Source organism: Candoia aspera, chromosome 4 (assembly GCF_035149785.1).
Source record: "Candoia aspera isolate rCanAsp1 chromosome 4, rCanAsp1.hap2, whole genome shotgun sequence".
NCBI lineage: Eukaryota > Metazoa > Chordata > Lepidosauria > Squamata > Boidae > Candoia > Candoia aspera.
In genome coordinates, this window is record NC_086156.1 from 5,647,166 (window position 1) to 5,663,395 (window position 16,230).

Consider the following 16,230-nt stretch of genomic DNA (forward strand, 5'->3'; position numbering starts at 1 on the left):
CAGAAGCAGCACTATGTTCCTCCAGTAGATTCGGAATGTTAATTTTGCAAAACATTCAAATAGCTTTGGGTCCATCTATCTGGCTATGGAACCTCTTGACCCCTGTAACACATCGTGCATATTTGTGTTGAGTTTAAGGGTTGAAAAAGGCTGTCACGAGCAGAGATAGGAAAGGAGCAATAATATTAAGGTGGGGAAGGTTTAGCAGCATTGCAAGGATTTGACTGAGTTAAAGTACTTGCACAGCCCAGCCTGGGATATATTTGTAAGAGCAAAGGATTTGTGTCATGATGCACATTTTGAAAAACAAAAATAGAAGTTTTCATTTCTGGTGAGATTGCGCCCCTCCGGTTAATTTTTTAAAAAGCTCCTAAAGGGAAGTATTACGTAGCAAATCATCTTTAAGCACGTGCTATTTTTTAAACTAACTTTTTGAGAATGAGAATCTGGTTACGATGCACCACTACATCTAACCAGGTGCCTCCTGCAGTACATTAATATGTTCTGACAGTGCTCGGCCGAGATTTAAAGCATCCTTTCTTTGATTAGAGATGAGCCTGCCCCCCTCTTGCTAATGTCCCCTAGAAATGGCATCTACATCTTTGCAGGAATGCCATCTGCTCTGCTTCTAACCAAGGGCATGACTGGTAATAAATCTTGTCCAGAACCTCTGGGAACGTCAGACTTAGAAAGTCCGTTTAGCAGACATTTGCAGATCTGCTGGTGTTTCAGAATGTGTTGGGTGTCATGGAAGCAACAAAGCTTCTTTCTTTTTGTTCTCTGGCTTTTGTGCGAAAGGCAATCCAGACCATTTAAGGGAAGGGGGAGGATGGCAAATGCTCAAGCAGAGTAATAAAAATAATTAGCTTCATTTTCCTTTCTTTCTGTGTTCACCCTTGACAATGGAATACGTGTTTTGTCTTGACTGAGCAAAACTACAATAAAATGCCATTTGAGGGAAGGTGGGAGAGAACCTGTAAGCTGAGAGGGAGGGAAAAGAGAGAAAGAGGGAGGAAGGAAGGAAAGAAAGAAAAGGAAGGAAGAAGGGAGGAAGGAAGGAAGGAAAGTGAAAGAGGAAGGAAGAAAGGAGGGAGGGAAGGAAGGAAGTGAAAGAGAGAAGGAAGGAGGGAAGGAGGGAGAGGTGAAAGAGAAGGAAGGAGGGAGGGAAGAAAAGGAAGGAGGGAGGGAGGAAGGAAGGAAAATGAAAAGAAGGAGGGAGGGAGAGAGGTGAAAGAAGGAGGGAGGGAAGAAAAGGAAGGACGGAGGGAAGAAGGAAGGGAAGTGAAAGAGAAGAAGGAGGGAGGGAGGTGAAAGAAAAGGAGGGAGGAAGTAAAGGGAAAGAGGAAGGAAGGAAGGAAGGGAAAGAGGGAGGGAGGGAGGGAAAGAAGGGAGGGAGGGAGGGAGGAAGGAAGTTTCAGTTCAAACTTGCTCCATTGTTTGTTTTTTGCCTCCTTAATAAAAAGATATGGTTGGTTGGTTGATTTGTTAGACCTGGCCTCCAGTTCTCAAAGCAGCCCACGCGGTACATTTTGCTTTCCAGTTTTTCCTCACAACAAACCCGCTCCAACGCATTCAGTGAATTTCCTGACCCAGGGACGATTTCAGCCTGGGTCTCCTCACCCCCAGGCCCCCGTGTGCCAAGGGCTCAGAGGCTCTGTAAGGTTTTGACAGGTACAACAGACGCTTGGACGATAGAGAAGAATCCCCTTGTCTCGCAAAGGAGTTTTTCTAAACTGGGCGTCTCCCAGACATTGCTTCTAGATCAATGTTTCTCAATCTTGGCCACTTTAAGATGCGCGGACTTCAATTCCCAGAGTTCCCCAGCCAGACTGAGTTGAAGTCCGCGCATCTTAAAGTGGTCAAGGTTGAGAAATGCTGTTCTAGATAATGGGGCCGAATTGCTATCAAAACAAGCTAAATTGGAGGCCAACCGGGGTAGATTGGGTTGCTCTGTGTTGTTTTCTCACGGAGTTGCTGTTTTTCCAAAGCGGTTGAAAATATCCCGTCACCCCCCCAACAAAAATCCTCTTGGTTCTTGAGCAGCAGTTGACTCCTCGAAAGGGAACGATTTCGCCTAAAAACCTGGCCCCTGCGCAAATTGGACAAGCCAGCTTCCTGTGAGGAATATGGCCAATGACTGGCATTTTTCTCCCTGCAGAATCAAGGCTATGGCAGTGCCTAAGCTGACCAGCTGGGCTTTGAAAGCACCCCTTGCTGGGGGGGCCGAGGGTTTTTTTTTTTGCTAGAAACTGGTCACTATAGAGACTGCATTTTTAATTCCAATCTGCAGAGTCCTTGGCTGCTGTTTGGCCTGTAGCGCGTCCTTTTTCCCGCCAGAAGCTCAACTCTCATTATTTAATCTCTGGAAGAGGACCTGTGCCCATTTTCAGTAAATGGATTCCAGATCGATCCAGCTCAACGTGTATCGCAAATGCACTTAGCTTGGTTTGACCCCCACGTATCTCTGTTTAATTGAATTCCACAAATTGCCAGCTTAAGCTAAACCACCCCAAGCTGGCCGGGTGCTGTTTTTGCAGAGCCCCAGGTTGGAAAGCAGGCTTTTTATGTGCATAATAAACTATTGGGGAGAGGGAGGGGGGAGTTGGAGACCTGGCCCCCCCACCGCGACTGCTCAAAGCAGCACATGGGTTTTGTAGGGAGCTGTCACTGAAGCCATGGAGAAAGTTGTCCTAATTGGATCCGCAGCCAGTCTGTAGGTTTTTGTACACGCCGTGAGGTTGCGTGCAATAGGGATACTTGCTGCAGAGGCTAAATCACCCCGTGTTGGGGTTCGCATCAGGATGGTGGTTGTGGATCTCACAACCCAAATAAAGAAGAACAGGAAGGGGAGGGTTCCTAGAACAGGAAAATACTCTGCTTGTAACCGTTCAGCTTGTGAGCCATCATCTGGACCAGTGTTTCTCAACCTTGGCGGCTTTAGGATGTGGGGACTTCAACTCCCAGAATTCCCCAGCCAGCCATGCTGGCTGGGGAATTCTGGGAGTTGAAGTCCATGCATCCTAAAGCACCCCACAGTTGAGAAACGCTGATCTGGATGGCTTCGTGGTGCATGAGAAGCAGAAGCAGACTTTTTCCAAGTTTTTAGCCCTTGTAGTTCCGAGTAACACTTTTTAAGCAGTGGTGAAAGTTGAGAGGGCTGGCCGAGCTGAAATTTGAAGCCACGTGTTCAGGCTGCGCTTTTGGCTGGTCACAAAGCTGCGGGGAAAAGTTGGGGGGGTCACAAAGATTTCCATCGATAGGTCATCTTAGCATCTTCCTCTGCTAGGTTCGTTCCCATCCGGTCATTTCTCACTGGCCTGCTGAGCTTCTCCCGGTGTTTACCTGCTCTACCTTGCCATCTCTTTAATTCTTGACTTAAAAAAAAAAAAGTGCTTTACAGAGGGAGGGAGGAAGCCCGGATCCCAGCCACAAGATTAAAACTTTAAAACTTTTTCTGAAACCCATCAAACCTGTTGGACAGGTCGCCACTTGAAGATAAACAACTCAAGTGCCTGGTTTTTGCTGGGACCACCTGTACAGAGATTTAAGTGCTTGGCATTGCTCTCAGAGGAGACCCTGGGAGACAGGTTTACCGGTCTTCCCAGCGGATGGATGGCCAGGCAAATGTCCTCGAAGCAGCCCCCCCGCCCCAGGGCCTGTGCTCCTGCCTGTCTGCAGGGAAATAATTGGGGCATCTGCGTTTCCTTTTTTGAAAGAAGAAATCAAAGGGAAGATTTTTGGTTCTGCCGATACCCTCCAGGATCCCTGGCTGGCAGCGCAGAGACATTAAATAACACAGGATGAATATTTCGCGGTGTTTTTCATGCACGTGCGTGGCCCGTGCGGTGGTGGGGGGTGAATTTCCTTGCAAAGTCACACCTGCCTAAATAGCTTCTGAGCTCAGCTCTGAGTGCACATGCAGAGGGAGGGAAGGAGGCTGGGCCTGGCTTCTGGCCGAAATAAAAGCCAAGTGTTGGGAGGCACGTGTGGGACCCTCCTGTAGTGCTTGGGAGGGCACGTGGGCCAGAGGAAGAGGGAGAGGGCGGCTGGGAACCTGAGCCCGGGTGCTGCCAGCTCAAACCGGGCTGGCAGTGGGAAGGGAGCATAAGCTAGCCTTTCCCAACGTGGTGCCCTTTGGGGGACATCAACAAGGACCTTACGCCTTGTGTGGTCTATCTCATGGCTTAGCCTACCTCGCAAGGTGGTTGTGAAGATAAAGCGGGAGGAGAACTTTGCTATTTTGAAGGGGAAACGGGTGTGAGGAAAGTACAATGAAGCATATGCCATTTTTCATTCCTCTTTATGCTTTTGTTCTTTGGGCCAGAACATTTCCAAGGCTTTTAAAATATCCAGTTCTCTCACTTAATCAAGCTGAGAACTGTCTGCTTCATGGCCTTTTTCTGAGTTAGCCTTTTCTTTGCAAAAGGGTCGCACGCCTCATTTTTCTTGATATGGAACACAAAGCCCGGTTCACACTCTGTAAAAGGAATATGATTTACCCCGTAAGTGGAAACTCTGGTTGCAGCATATTTTCTAGCAACTTTGCTCATGCATGGGTGCGTAGCCAGTTCTTTGCCTGTGCAAGTGGGCACATATTTATTGCTGGCTGATTCTTTTATTAATGTCATGGGTATCCCAAGTCAATAGGAATGAAAATGCAAGCTCCTAGTCCTCATGGGCTTAGAGCAGTGTTTCTCAATCTCAGCAACTTTAAGACATGTAGAGTTCAGCACTCAGAATTCCCTAGCTAGCATGCTGGCTAGGGAATTGTGGGAGTTGAAGTCCCTGTATGCTGGCTAGGGAATTGTGGGAGTTGAAGTCCCTGTATGCTGGCTAGGGAATTGTGGGAGTTGAAGTCCCTGTATGCTGGCTAGGGAATTGTGGGAGTTGAAGTCCCTGTATGCTGGCTAGGGAATTGTGGGAGTTGAAGTCCCTGTATGCTGGCTAGGGAATTGTGGGAGGTGAAGTCCCTGTATGCTGGCTAGGGAATTGTGGGAGTTGAAGTCCCTGTATGCTGGCTAGGGAATTCTAGGAGGTGAAGTCCCTGTTTGCTGGCTAGGGAATTGTGGGAGTTGAAGTCCCTGTATGCTGGCTAGGGAATTCTAGGAGGTGAAGTCCCTGTTTGCTGGCTAGGGAATTGTGGGAGTTGAAGTCCCTGTTTGCTAGCTAGGGAATTGTGGGAGGTGAAGTCCCTGTTTGCTAGCTAGGGAATTCTGGGAGGTGAAGTCCCTGTTTGCTGGCTAGGGAATTGTGGGAGTTGAAGTCCCTGTTTGCTAGCTAGGGAATTCTGGGAGGTGAAGTCCACACATCTTAAAGTTGCTGAGACTGAGAAACGCAAGGGAAATAGGACAGAAAGAGAGAAGAGGCTGATGTCTGCTTAAAGGTTGGTGGTGGCCCACGCTCATCCCCTTCCCCTGTTCTTCGTTCTGCAGCCACGTCCATCCTGAAGAAAACCAAGCGGTTAAAGCGGAACAATGTCGATTTTGACCGGGTCACCGTCTTCTACTTCCAGCGTTGCCAAGGATTCACCAGCGTGCCTAGCCGTGGGGGCTGCACCCTGGGGATGGTCAGCAAGCATGGCTTCTCCCGGGAGTTCACGCTGGCCGAGTTTCTCAAGGAGCAGGAGGTTGTCCGGCGGGAAAAGTTCAAGGACAGGTTGAAAGAGGAGAAGCTCGAGGCCCTTAAGTTGAAAGTAAGAACCTTCTGCCCTGCAAGGGTCCCCAGCTTCAGTTCTTCCCGCGATGACTTGGGAGATTCAGGGAACTCAAATTAGTTGGGGGTCCTCCTTCCTTCCCCTTGGCCCCAGAAGGCAGATGAAAGCCACGTAGCCGTAAAACCAGGAGCAACGTGGGAATGCTACAAGGCTGCCTTGAGGAGGGTTGGAAACATGTGTGCCATGGGGTTTGGACTCCTGGGGAAAGAACTTCGCCCAGTGTTGTTCTTAGTTAGTTTTTAAAAAACCTTTTAAAACCGTTTTTTGCATTTTTTAAAAAAAGTTTTCATGTTTTTGCTTAAAGCTCAGAATAACAACCCAGGCCCCCTTTACGAGGTAGGCTAGGCCGATGAGGCCCTGAAACCCACCTTGCTTTTCTCAGTGTTGTCTTTCCATGAAGAAGACCAAAGTTCTTGGGATGCTTGGGAATTCCTTTGGAATTTTTCTTGGTGGTGGTTTTGAGCTGACGTTGATTGTTGGAGGGGGCAGGAGAGAGACAGTTCTCTGTTCTCCCCCCCCCCCCCAGTCTTGTTAAGCTTCTAGGTTGAACATGGGAGCAGGGGAAGTGTCAGCCTCACCAGGTAGACCAGACAGGGAACACAGCCAGATAAGCCACTTCTACTTGATTGTAAGGCTACATTAACAGAATCTTTCAAGTGTGAAAGTACAATTCTCCCACTGTCACCTTTACAGCCTGAGAAATTAGGGAGGGTTCCTCCTGAACCTCTTGCCCCACCCATTTTGCAGCTACGGTTATGCTTCCTCTTATCTGCCCCTTCCTTAGGCAGCATCACTTCCCCCTGTCTCCCAAGGTCATTCCCACATACCATTACATCAAGCCAGGCTGCTGGTCAAAGAGTGAAAGAAAGACATTAGGCTGCCTAGTTGCTAAATAAGCTTCCCTTAATATTCCCTCCTACCCAGAAAGAAATTCTGAAAGCAAATTCCCTTCATCAAGTCAGATGACTATTGGTAGGAAAATACATGGGGTGATTTTTCAGCATGGCACTGGGCATCTGGCCTTGTATTTGACCTGCCTGGGTGAAATCTTACCCCAGACTTTGAAAGGGATTCCTGGCTAGGACGTCTTGCACTCCAAAAGTAGCATCTTGCAGGCCTGAGGATCTTCTCTGCCTTCTCCCCACCCAGCTGACCATGAACGGTACGAAGGAGTCTGAAGAAGCCAACCGGCTTACCACGGAGGACATCTTGGATGATGACATTGACACCAGCAATGTGGAGCTGGAGGATGGCTTTTTCCTGCAGCCCTACCCCACCAAGAAGAGGCGTGCCTTGCTCAAGGCCATGGGGGTCAAGAAGATTGACAAGGAGGAAAAGCGGGACCTCCAAAGCATCCGTCTTTCCCGGGAAGACTGTGGCTGCGACTGCCAGGAATTCTGTGATCCGGAAACCTGTAGCTGCAGCGTGGCAGGAATTAAGTGCCAGGTCAGTGGCCTTCCTTGGGGGGACCCAAAATGGGAAAAGGAATGTTGGCAGCAAAGGACTTCTGCTGGTCCTGGTTGTGTTCTCAGTCAGATGTGGGCAGGAACCAGATAGTTGCATCAAGAGAAGTTGAACATTAGTGCCCCTGTACGTCAATGTGGCTATTGCTCCCCCACCCACCCACAAAAGCAAAACATTGGAGGCTACCAAAATGAAATCAAAATATATTTTAAAACATGTATGAAATCTCAAAAGGCTTAGGGGGTTTGGGAGGAGGGCTAGCTAATGAGCCAATCCAAGAAATGATTTTGGTATCAAAACAAAAAATAGGGTATATTTGTCTTGACGGGGAAGGACAGTGGCATACTACCCCCCACCCCCGTTCTTCTTTTAAGTTTGCAATTTTATTTTATTCCCCTGATGCAACTGGAGGCACGAAACTTAAATATTTTCCTCAGAGGTACTCCATTTCTCCAGAACCGAGTTAAGAGTTGACCCTGGGGAGCAAAAACACATTATAGCAAACAACAGTCACGATTTTGGCTATATATGATAACCCCGTGAGCTCCCATGAAAAGGAAGGAAAACAGCAAGGGCCTGGAAAACATTATTATAATCAAAAGGATGCTAAAAAATTTGACCTAGTCTTTCGAAAGTCCTTTTTGCTGCTCCTTTGTAAAAAAAAAAAAAAAAGAGAGAGAGGGATTTAATTCAGATGTTGGTAAGCACATACAGTATGTGTAAATTTATCTTTCCAGCATCATACAATAACTTTTTGGCTAACCCCATGTGAGAAAAATATCCAATTTTCAATTTCTTGATAGATCCAAAGTAGTGGGAATTGAGTGAAACTGCAGACATACAATCTGGCATCCTACAGTTGGACTGAAGTCATGTAAAGAATTGTGTGGATTTAAGTGTAGGATAAATTCAGACAATGGGAAGTGGTGTTCCCTTTCCTGGACTGCATTTCTAACTGCAGGGCAATTGCAACCAATTCTTACTAAGAAGACGTTCAGGAGCTTCTTAAACAAAGCAAGCCTTCTGTTTGATTAGCTTCATAAATAAAACAAACGAATGAAAAAATCTGAAAACGCCCTCCCACTGGTTTCCTAGAATGGGTCATTTAAATTTCCTATTCCAACCAATTTAAATATCAGTTTCATTTACTTCTGTTAACTTGTTACAAAACTGGTCTACTAGTTTAGGAGCAATACTTCTTCCCAAACCAAGAATAACTATGGAGCTTCATTCAATATATGCAATGTAACATTCATATTTACTTGTTGGCAGTGTGTGCTTAGCAGTTCTGGCATAGTTTCACCATTTTATTGTTTGCTTCCAATAGAAGCGAATATTTGTAGCTCAGGGTTGAACTGTGGAGTCCTTGGTGCTCTCTGAGCCGTGTTGTTTTCTTGCAGACATTTCATTGCCAGACTAGGCAACATCTTCAGTGCAAAGAGGGAATGGGCCTCGCTCTCGGTTTATATACAGTGGCTTGCCCTGCTTGTGTTGGTGGGGGTGTTGTTCTCTCCTTGGGAGTTCTTTGACTGGGCTGTTGTTTGCTGCTTGGTTGATTGCCTGAGTTAATAGTTCCTTGATTAGGGTGTATTGTGCTGTTTGATGGTTCATCTGGTGTTAATCCTAGTGTTGATTTTTGCATATCTGGGTGTTGGTTGCTGGCAAGGGAGTGTACTGGTCTTTTGGCTTTTCTATTGCCTCTTTTGAATGGTATGTAAATGTTTTTTACCTCTATGTGTCTCTTGATGGCTGCATGGTCTGAGTGCCAGGCTTCCAGGAAGAACTCCCAAGGAGAGAACAACACCCCCACCAACACAAGCAGGGCAAGCCACAGTATATAAACTGAGAGCAAGGCCCACTCCCTCTTTGCACTGAAGATGTTGCCTAGCCTGGCAATGAAACGCCTGCAAGAAAACAACAAGGCTCAGAGAGCACCAAGGACTCCACATTGTTTGCTTCATTTGCATTTTGGTAACTTAGGCAGATTTTAGAAAATGAGATTTGCTGGCTTCAAATAATGCAAATACTGTATTGAGAACTGAGGTGGAACTGATGAAACAGAGGAATTTACCTATACAAGATGTATAGAACAGAATTTGTTGGAGAATGAGATTTAAGACAAGAGTGATGTGAAAAATGGATAATGGCATTTTATTTAGACTAGCAGACTCCAACCTGGGTTCTTCCAAGTGTATTTGTCTTCAGTTCCCAAAATCCAACAGATGTGTTGGATTTAACTCCCAGAATTCATGCCATTGTGGACCCTAAATTGTACATCTGTTGAATTCTGGAAGCTCAGTCCATCAGAAGGAAGTCAGATTGGGGAAGGCTGATGGAGACAAGGTCTGTTAGATCCTAGAACCGAAGAAAATTGTCATGTTCATTCACTATAAGAAAAATGTTCCTTAGGAAAGATCTTGTTATGGCCTTTGTCATGATTTGCACATGGGATCTTCTTGTTTTGAAGAGGACCTCCACATGTGACTGCCCAACCGAACACACATCCATGGGGATGGTTAGAACCCAATATTAGACAACATGTTTTGCTGGGGCCAGAAAATATCTTTGGCCAGGAATCTTAAAGAGTTCGTGCCAATCAGTGTCAGCAATACTTGTGTGTCATCAGATAAAACAATTTAATGTGTTCCAACTTAACTGATTATCCTCTGAAATAATTTGGCAGTAGAGGATGATCCCCGTATCCTTGAAAGATGAGATTCCCCCTTTAAAAAGCATATATGACGCAGTCCTCAGGGGCTTAAGAGGCTTAAAGCAAACAATGGAGCTAATGATACCAAGATGCTTCTGTCCTAAGATCAAACAGAATGGAAGCATCAGGAGAGTTATGTTAGGTGTCTCTTCTAAATGTTTGATCTCTCCTCCAACAGATGGATCACACCTCATTTCCTTGTGGTTGCACCAAAGATGGTTGTGGGAACACAGAGGGGAGAATTGAGTTCAACCAGGCTCGTGTGCAGACACACTTCATCCACACCATCATGAAACTGGAATTGGAAAAGAACCAGCGAAACAGTGACAGGAATCTTGAGTCTGAGCCACCATTCAGGGACCACGTTCATCCATTTGGGTATCCGGCCAACAAGGCACCCTATGAGGAAAGGACCCTAACCCTGACGCCTGCCTTCCAGTTCAACACTGACTTGGAGACCGTTGGCGAGAACAGCTGTAGCAGCAACATGACTGACTCATCGGTGTCATCCAGTCAGAGCGAGGATTTGGAAGAGCCGTATGAAACTGCCCCGTCTGAGAAGTCACAGTCGGACATTGATGACGATGGCCTGACTCGGATCCTCCACTTCAGCGATTCTGATGCAGAAGAAGAGAACAATAGTGTTGGCAACTGCCAGGATAATCTGAGTTCTTTCCACCCTACTGGTTTCTTTAGCGTGGACGTGGAAAACCAGTGTGCTACCAACGCTGCTGAAAAGTCGGGCTCCAGCAATGGTTTCAGCCATTTATCAAACATCACAGAATGCTTGGACGAGAACGCCAATCAGGGACCAAGCTGTTTCCTTGAGGAAACCTCCAGTGGACAGTATGGAGGGGTCCCCAGCTGTTCTCCATCTTCCTCTGCAGAACTGTGCTCCAAGAACTACATGGATCTGAGCTTCTCCTCAGACTCACTGGATTTTTTCCAGTCCTTCTCGGATTACAACCTGGGACCTCTCTATAACTCCTTGAAGGAATATGAGAACTTGGACAACTTTTCGGCTTTGCAGCTCCAATTGCCAAATTTCCCCAGCTTGGCTCAGCCCGCCGATCAGAGCAGCTGTTTTCTGGAGTCCCTGATTGGCTTGTCTGAATCTGTCCCTGAAACCCCTGCTCCTTTTACAGACAATCAGCTTCTTGAAGATGCCATTAAGTCATCTCTAATGGAGACAGTGAAGGTTTAAATTTTAATTTATTTTTTATAAGAGAAAGGCCGGACAGTGTCTCATTTCCTATTGTGAATAAATATTCCTTTCTGCAAGAGAAGAAGATGCTAGGAAGATCTTTCCAAGCTGACAAATTAATTTTGTTCTATTTTGGACACTTTGTGGAGGGGAAAAAAAAAATCTTAGCGCTACAGTTTTTCTTACAATTTGTGGAAAACCTTTGGGTTCTTAATGGCATTTCAGGGGAGGGGCAGAAGGTAAATTTTGCAAACCCAAACACAGTTTTCCTACATTTTGTATGGGTGGGAGGGACTTTGTAAGAAATATCCCTTACGTGTTTTAAGATTGTGGAACATCCACACAGCACCTTCTGCAAACATGCTCAAATGTTTGCGGACCATTTTCTCCAATTGCTTTGCGAGTTATAGTATTGTATTTATTGTGAAAATGATTTGCTGTTGATTAAATGGGAAAACGTTTACAAGGAGAGAAGTGCTGTCTCAGCGTTTCTCAGCCTTGGCAACTTTAAGCCAGGCTGGCTGGGGAATTCTGGGAGTTGAAGTCCACACAGCTTAAAGTTGCCAAGGTTGAGAAACACTGTACTATATTCTAGACATGACGTCTCTCCTCCCTCTCTATTTATTGCAAAGGTTCACCATTTTTAAATAGTCACCGAAGCTTCAACAGAGCATGGACCTTTATTTAAATTAGTTGTAGCTTATATTATATATTATGTGTACAATCATTTTCTTTTTGCATAACGTATCTTATTTATTTGTCCCTTGCTTCTTGGTTAGGCTGTGGTCAGCTAAAGTCCTGAAAGAGGAAGATATTTGGCAGCCTAGCCCTTGAGGATTTATTTGCATTGGGCGTCCCCCTCTTCCCCCCCACCTCCTTCGGGTGAAACAAAGACGTTTTAAGGTGGTCAGATGCATTTTCCCCTCCCTCCCTCCCTCCCTTCCTCCCTCCCTCCTTCCTTCCTTCCTTCCTTCCTTCCTTCCTTCCTTCCTTCCTTCCTTCCTTCCTTCCTTCCTTCCTTCCTTCCTTCCTTCCCCATAGTACCACATACTACACTACAAATTTGAAATTCTATTTCACAAATCTTGGATTTCTCCAGGAAAGATTTAAGAATCTGGCATTTGTGGGGAAAAAAAAAGTCTGAGAAGGCTTGAAGGATTGTCCCCAACCTTTCTCTTTCCATTCCTTTCCCTTCTCTTCCATCTTTCTTCCAGCAATTCCTAAGGTGGTCTTTCAGAGTGTATTGAGTTGATTCCAAACATGTTTCACTTGTAATGCAGATGCAGGCTGGGGATGTTGGGTCTAACTCGGAGAGCACGTATTCTCCGTTAGCTACTTCTGATATTGGGACCCAGGACAGCACATGCAGTAAAGGGAGCTACTTTTACTGGAGATTAGCAGGACATTGGAATATTCTTAAGGGACGCATCTGCCGTGCAATTGTTTTGGGATCAGAGCCATTGCTTAGCAGAGCATTTGAGCCTTGGAAGGTATGAGGGGGGGGGCCTTCTAAATGTCGCAATACAGCTGAAAGTGGCTGTTTTCAGCAGCCTTTCCCCTACAGAGCTCTTGCATCGTACTATGAAGAGATGGGTGGTATCTTGCCACTATTTAAGGAGAAAAACTGATTTCTACGGTTTTGTACTTGTATAAGCCTGGTAGTGAAATGTGATAGCCATCCTTCTGTTGTGGACAAGTTACCAAACTCTGAACTATTGAGAGAGAGGAACAAAAACCTACGAACTATTTAACAACAACAACAAAGGAGTTTACATTGTGTTATAAATTATGGTGGTTGTTTTTTAATTTATTTAATTACTTAAGGATTTGGCCATGGAATCTTTATGGAAAATACCTTATTTCTTATTATGGATGCCCACCTAGATGAAGAGCCATGATCACCAAGCATCAGAACATTTTATAGCCTTGGGAGGAGAATGAAGAAAAAGATGAGGGTTGTGCTTTTAGAAATCTTGGATGTCTCTTGTGGGGGAGGGAATAGGTAGGGGGAGGTCACTCGATTCTTGCCCACCTGGTTCCAAAGAAGCTGTAGTTCCAGTTGCTTGAGTTGGGGGTACAAACTGGGATAGCCACAGACCTGTATTCTGTGTGCTCTTGAGTTCTGTTGCAACTTGATGATGGATGATAGTTTTAGTCTTCTAAAAGGCCTGAGAACATAAAATAAGCCCTACCTAGCACAACTTTGTCACCATAGCCCAATGTTTAGAGTCCGAAGTGGAGAAAATGTTGTTTTTAAAGCATGCATCGGCCAAGCCAGGAGAGGTAGACACTTTTTATAATAAAACCATGTCTGTTATTAAGGATGAATGGGAAGTATTGCATCGCTTGTTGCTGAAATGCTGAGGAAATCAATCTAGGTCAATGTTTCTCAACCTTGGCGGCTTGAAGGTGTGTGGACTTCAACTCCCATGGCTGGCTGGGGAATTCTGGGAGTTGAAGTCCACACATCTTCAAGTTGCCACAGTCGAGAAACACTGATCTAGAGCCTCTATCTGAAGATTCATGGATTGAAGGGCTTGACTTGCTGGGAAACGACATCCAGGAGTTAGTAGTCACAATAGGGAGAACAGGAGAAACTGCTGGACGGGGTGGAAGGGCAGAAAACTGCATCCTGACATCATGGCACAGCCTCTGCCCCAGTATGCATATTTTGTCATTTGCCCCCCTAGCCACCCCCAGGTTCTTGTGTTTTTGAGTGACAGATGACTGTTCCCCGTAAAGTTCATCATTTTCCTCCCTTGACTGTGGCATGTTCCTTTCTTTACACACTCCACCTCATTTGTGGCATAACGACTTGGTTAGCTGGTGACATGTCCTTGTACTGGGCATGGATGTTAGCCAAGGGAAGCGGGGCAGAAATGCAGCATGGAAGATGCTGTGGTCTGTGAACTACAGGCACTCCTGCTGGCCCAAGCATGCTTAAATTGAACAGCAGACATAACCCCGTTTAGCTCTTCCTGGAGAATGCGTTGGTTCAGATTAATGACCTGTTCTAGGAAGACATGGGACTTGAGAAGCTTCTAAAGAAGGAAAGAGGTGCTTCTTGCAAAGAAAGGATCTGTGTTCTGGCTTTGTGTCCTCCACATGCTTGGCTGGATTGGTGGCTTCATCCCTCAACTTTTGAACCCTTTTGAAAGCTCATTTGTACCTTGCACACTCTACAGGCCTTACAACCTCTGAAACCAATCAGCACAACTCGCAATGTGGAGGATTACAGCCACGCGTTTCACCGTAAGCTGGGGTTTCCACAGGATATGGTCCAAAAAGTCAAGATGGCATGCATTAAAACCCAGGCAGAGCTTCAATTGCACCGTTGAGGGCGCCATCTTGACTTTTTGGACCCACCAAAGAACCAGGCGGAGCTTCCATCGCCCCATCACGGCTGCCATCTTGACTCTTTGGACCATATCCTGCAGATACCCTTGCTGCAGGATCTTTCCAGGTTTTTCTAGGGCGCATGCAAGGGCAAAGGCTTCACACATCTCCGCGTTGCTATCTTCCCTAACTACTACTATGCAAAGTGAGAGGGTTGCTATTCAGCAAGAGGGAATGGTGGATAATTTGGTGTGACTTCACAGCTTCTGCTTACTGGAATCTTACAGGAGACCTGGCTTAGGCTGGTTGTCTTTAATAGTTGGGCAGAGCCCTGGAGGGTAGATTTATGGTCTGGGAACTTGCTGGGATGGAATGGTGTAAAGAAAAAAAAACATATTGACTCTTTTCATCCTCCGAACTGATATGCCTTGCACTTTGACCTCCAATAATTTACAAAGTGCCCAAACTTCTTCCGCACTGGAAGCCTTTGCGAAGGCAGCTGGCCCCCATCTGCTCTGCGCAAAGAAAAAGTTAACAAACAGAGTGGTTGAAGAGAAAACGTCTACAGAAGAAATGTGGCATAATCTCGTGTAATCCTGCTGTGGGCAGCTTTTTTTTTTTTAAAGTGTGTGTCTGTGAATATTATAGTTTTCCCTATTTTTAATTGATGGGATTAAAAAAAACAATTTATATTAAATAATTATTGCTTTACAAGTTTTTTCCCCCTCTGGGTACTGTTTATATATGCTTTTTTGGCACTAAAGCAGCCATTTTTAGAACATTCCTATTTTCTTGGCATATTTTTCTATAGACATTGTTTTCCAATGAATGTTGGGTGATTGCCTTTATGCTTCTCCCACCCACTTGCTTTAATTTATTCGCTTTGTTTTGGCACCGATCCTCTCCTGTGATACCCCAGTGTGCACTGATTTGTAAATAAATACATATTTCCCCTTTCTGCATATTGTGTAAAAGGTTTTTGGTTCAGACCCATTTTTCTTTAAAAAAAAAAAAAGCTAAGCTAAAACTGGGTATTTATTGTCACAATCTGTAATTAGCCAATGTATTGATGGAAATTCATTTGGTTTAAACCGCTTTGCCTTTGTTTTCTCTGTGTATATATTGGACTCATGTTGCTCAAAGGTACAGATTTTATTTTCCCTTTCTCCTTTTCATTTGCTGTATAAAACCAAACAAAGAAACAAACAAAAAAAAAGCATTCTTCCTACAAGTTGCTGTCTCTTGTTTTGTTGAAGCAATATGAAGAAATTTTCATTACTCTGTCAATTAAAAAAGAAAAATGCACTTTTTTTTTAGCTTTGGGATTCTTCTCAATAGTAGATTGAAAAGGGGCGTGCATGCTGGGGGATATCAAATGTTTGTTGGAAGTTGAAGTCCACACATCTCAAAATTGCCAAATTTGAAAAACACTGCACTAAATGAAAGTGGTGGGTCAATAAGGGAAGGATTGTGTCCGCCCACCCCGCCCGCCAAAGTCTAGAGGCAACAGGGATTTGTTCTCAGTATACAAATTTGGTTTGGCCACCAAATTCCTGTCTTTCTCCTATCTGGCCGGTATCCTCCTTAATCTTCTCCAGTTGAGAGGCAAGTTGCTAAATCTCATATTTGCCATTTCCTGGAAAACGTCCTTGGATGGGAAGCATTGTGGCCTTTCAACCCTGGTTATTGAATTTTGCGTCCACCTGTTGGCAGTGCCTCCGTTTTGTTAACAGGAAGCTGTTGCCACTCTAGTGGCCTCAGCAGAGAGCAGCTCCAGGATTTTGCCTGGCTCTGAAACTAAGC

The 16,230-nt window shown here is 45.3% G+C and overlaps 1 protein-coding gene across 1 annotated transcript in view; it reads left to right on the forward strand.

Annotated features, from left to right (window-relative positions):
• Nucleotides 1-15,727, forward strand: part of CSRNP1 (cysteine and serine rich nuclear protein 1) — a 28,313-nt gene extending 12,586 nt beyond the window's left edge. The window contains exons 3-5 of the mRNA XM_063303309.1: nucleotides 5,433-5,692; nucleotides 6,863-7,159; nucleotides 10,066-15,727. Of these exons, the coding sequence (XP_063159379.1) occupies nucleotides 5,433-5,692; nucleotides 6,863-7,159; nucleotides 10,066-11,091 (1,583 nt within the window). The 3' untranslated portion in view covers nucleotides 11,092-15,727. The remainder of the gene's footprint in view (nucleotides 1-5,432; nucleotides 5,693-6,862; nucleotides 7,160-10,065) is intronic.
• Nucleotides 15,728-16,230: the final 503 nt, after the last annotated feature.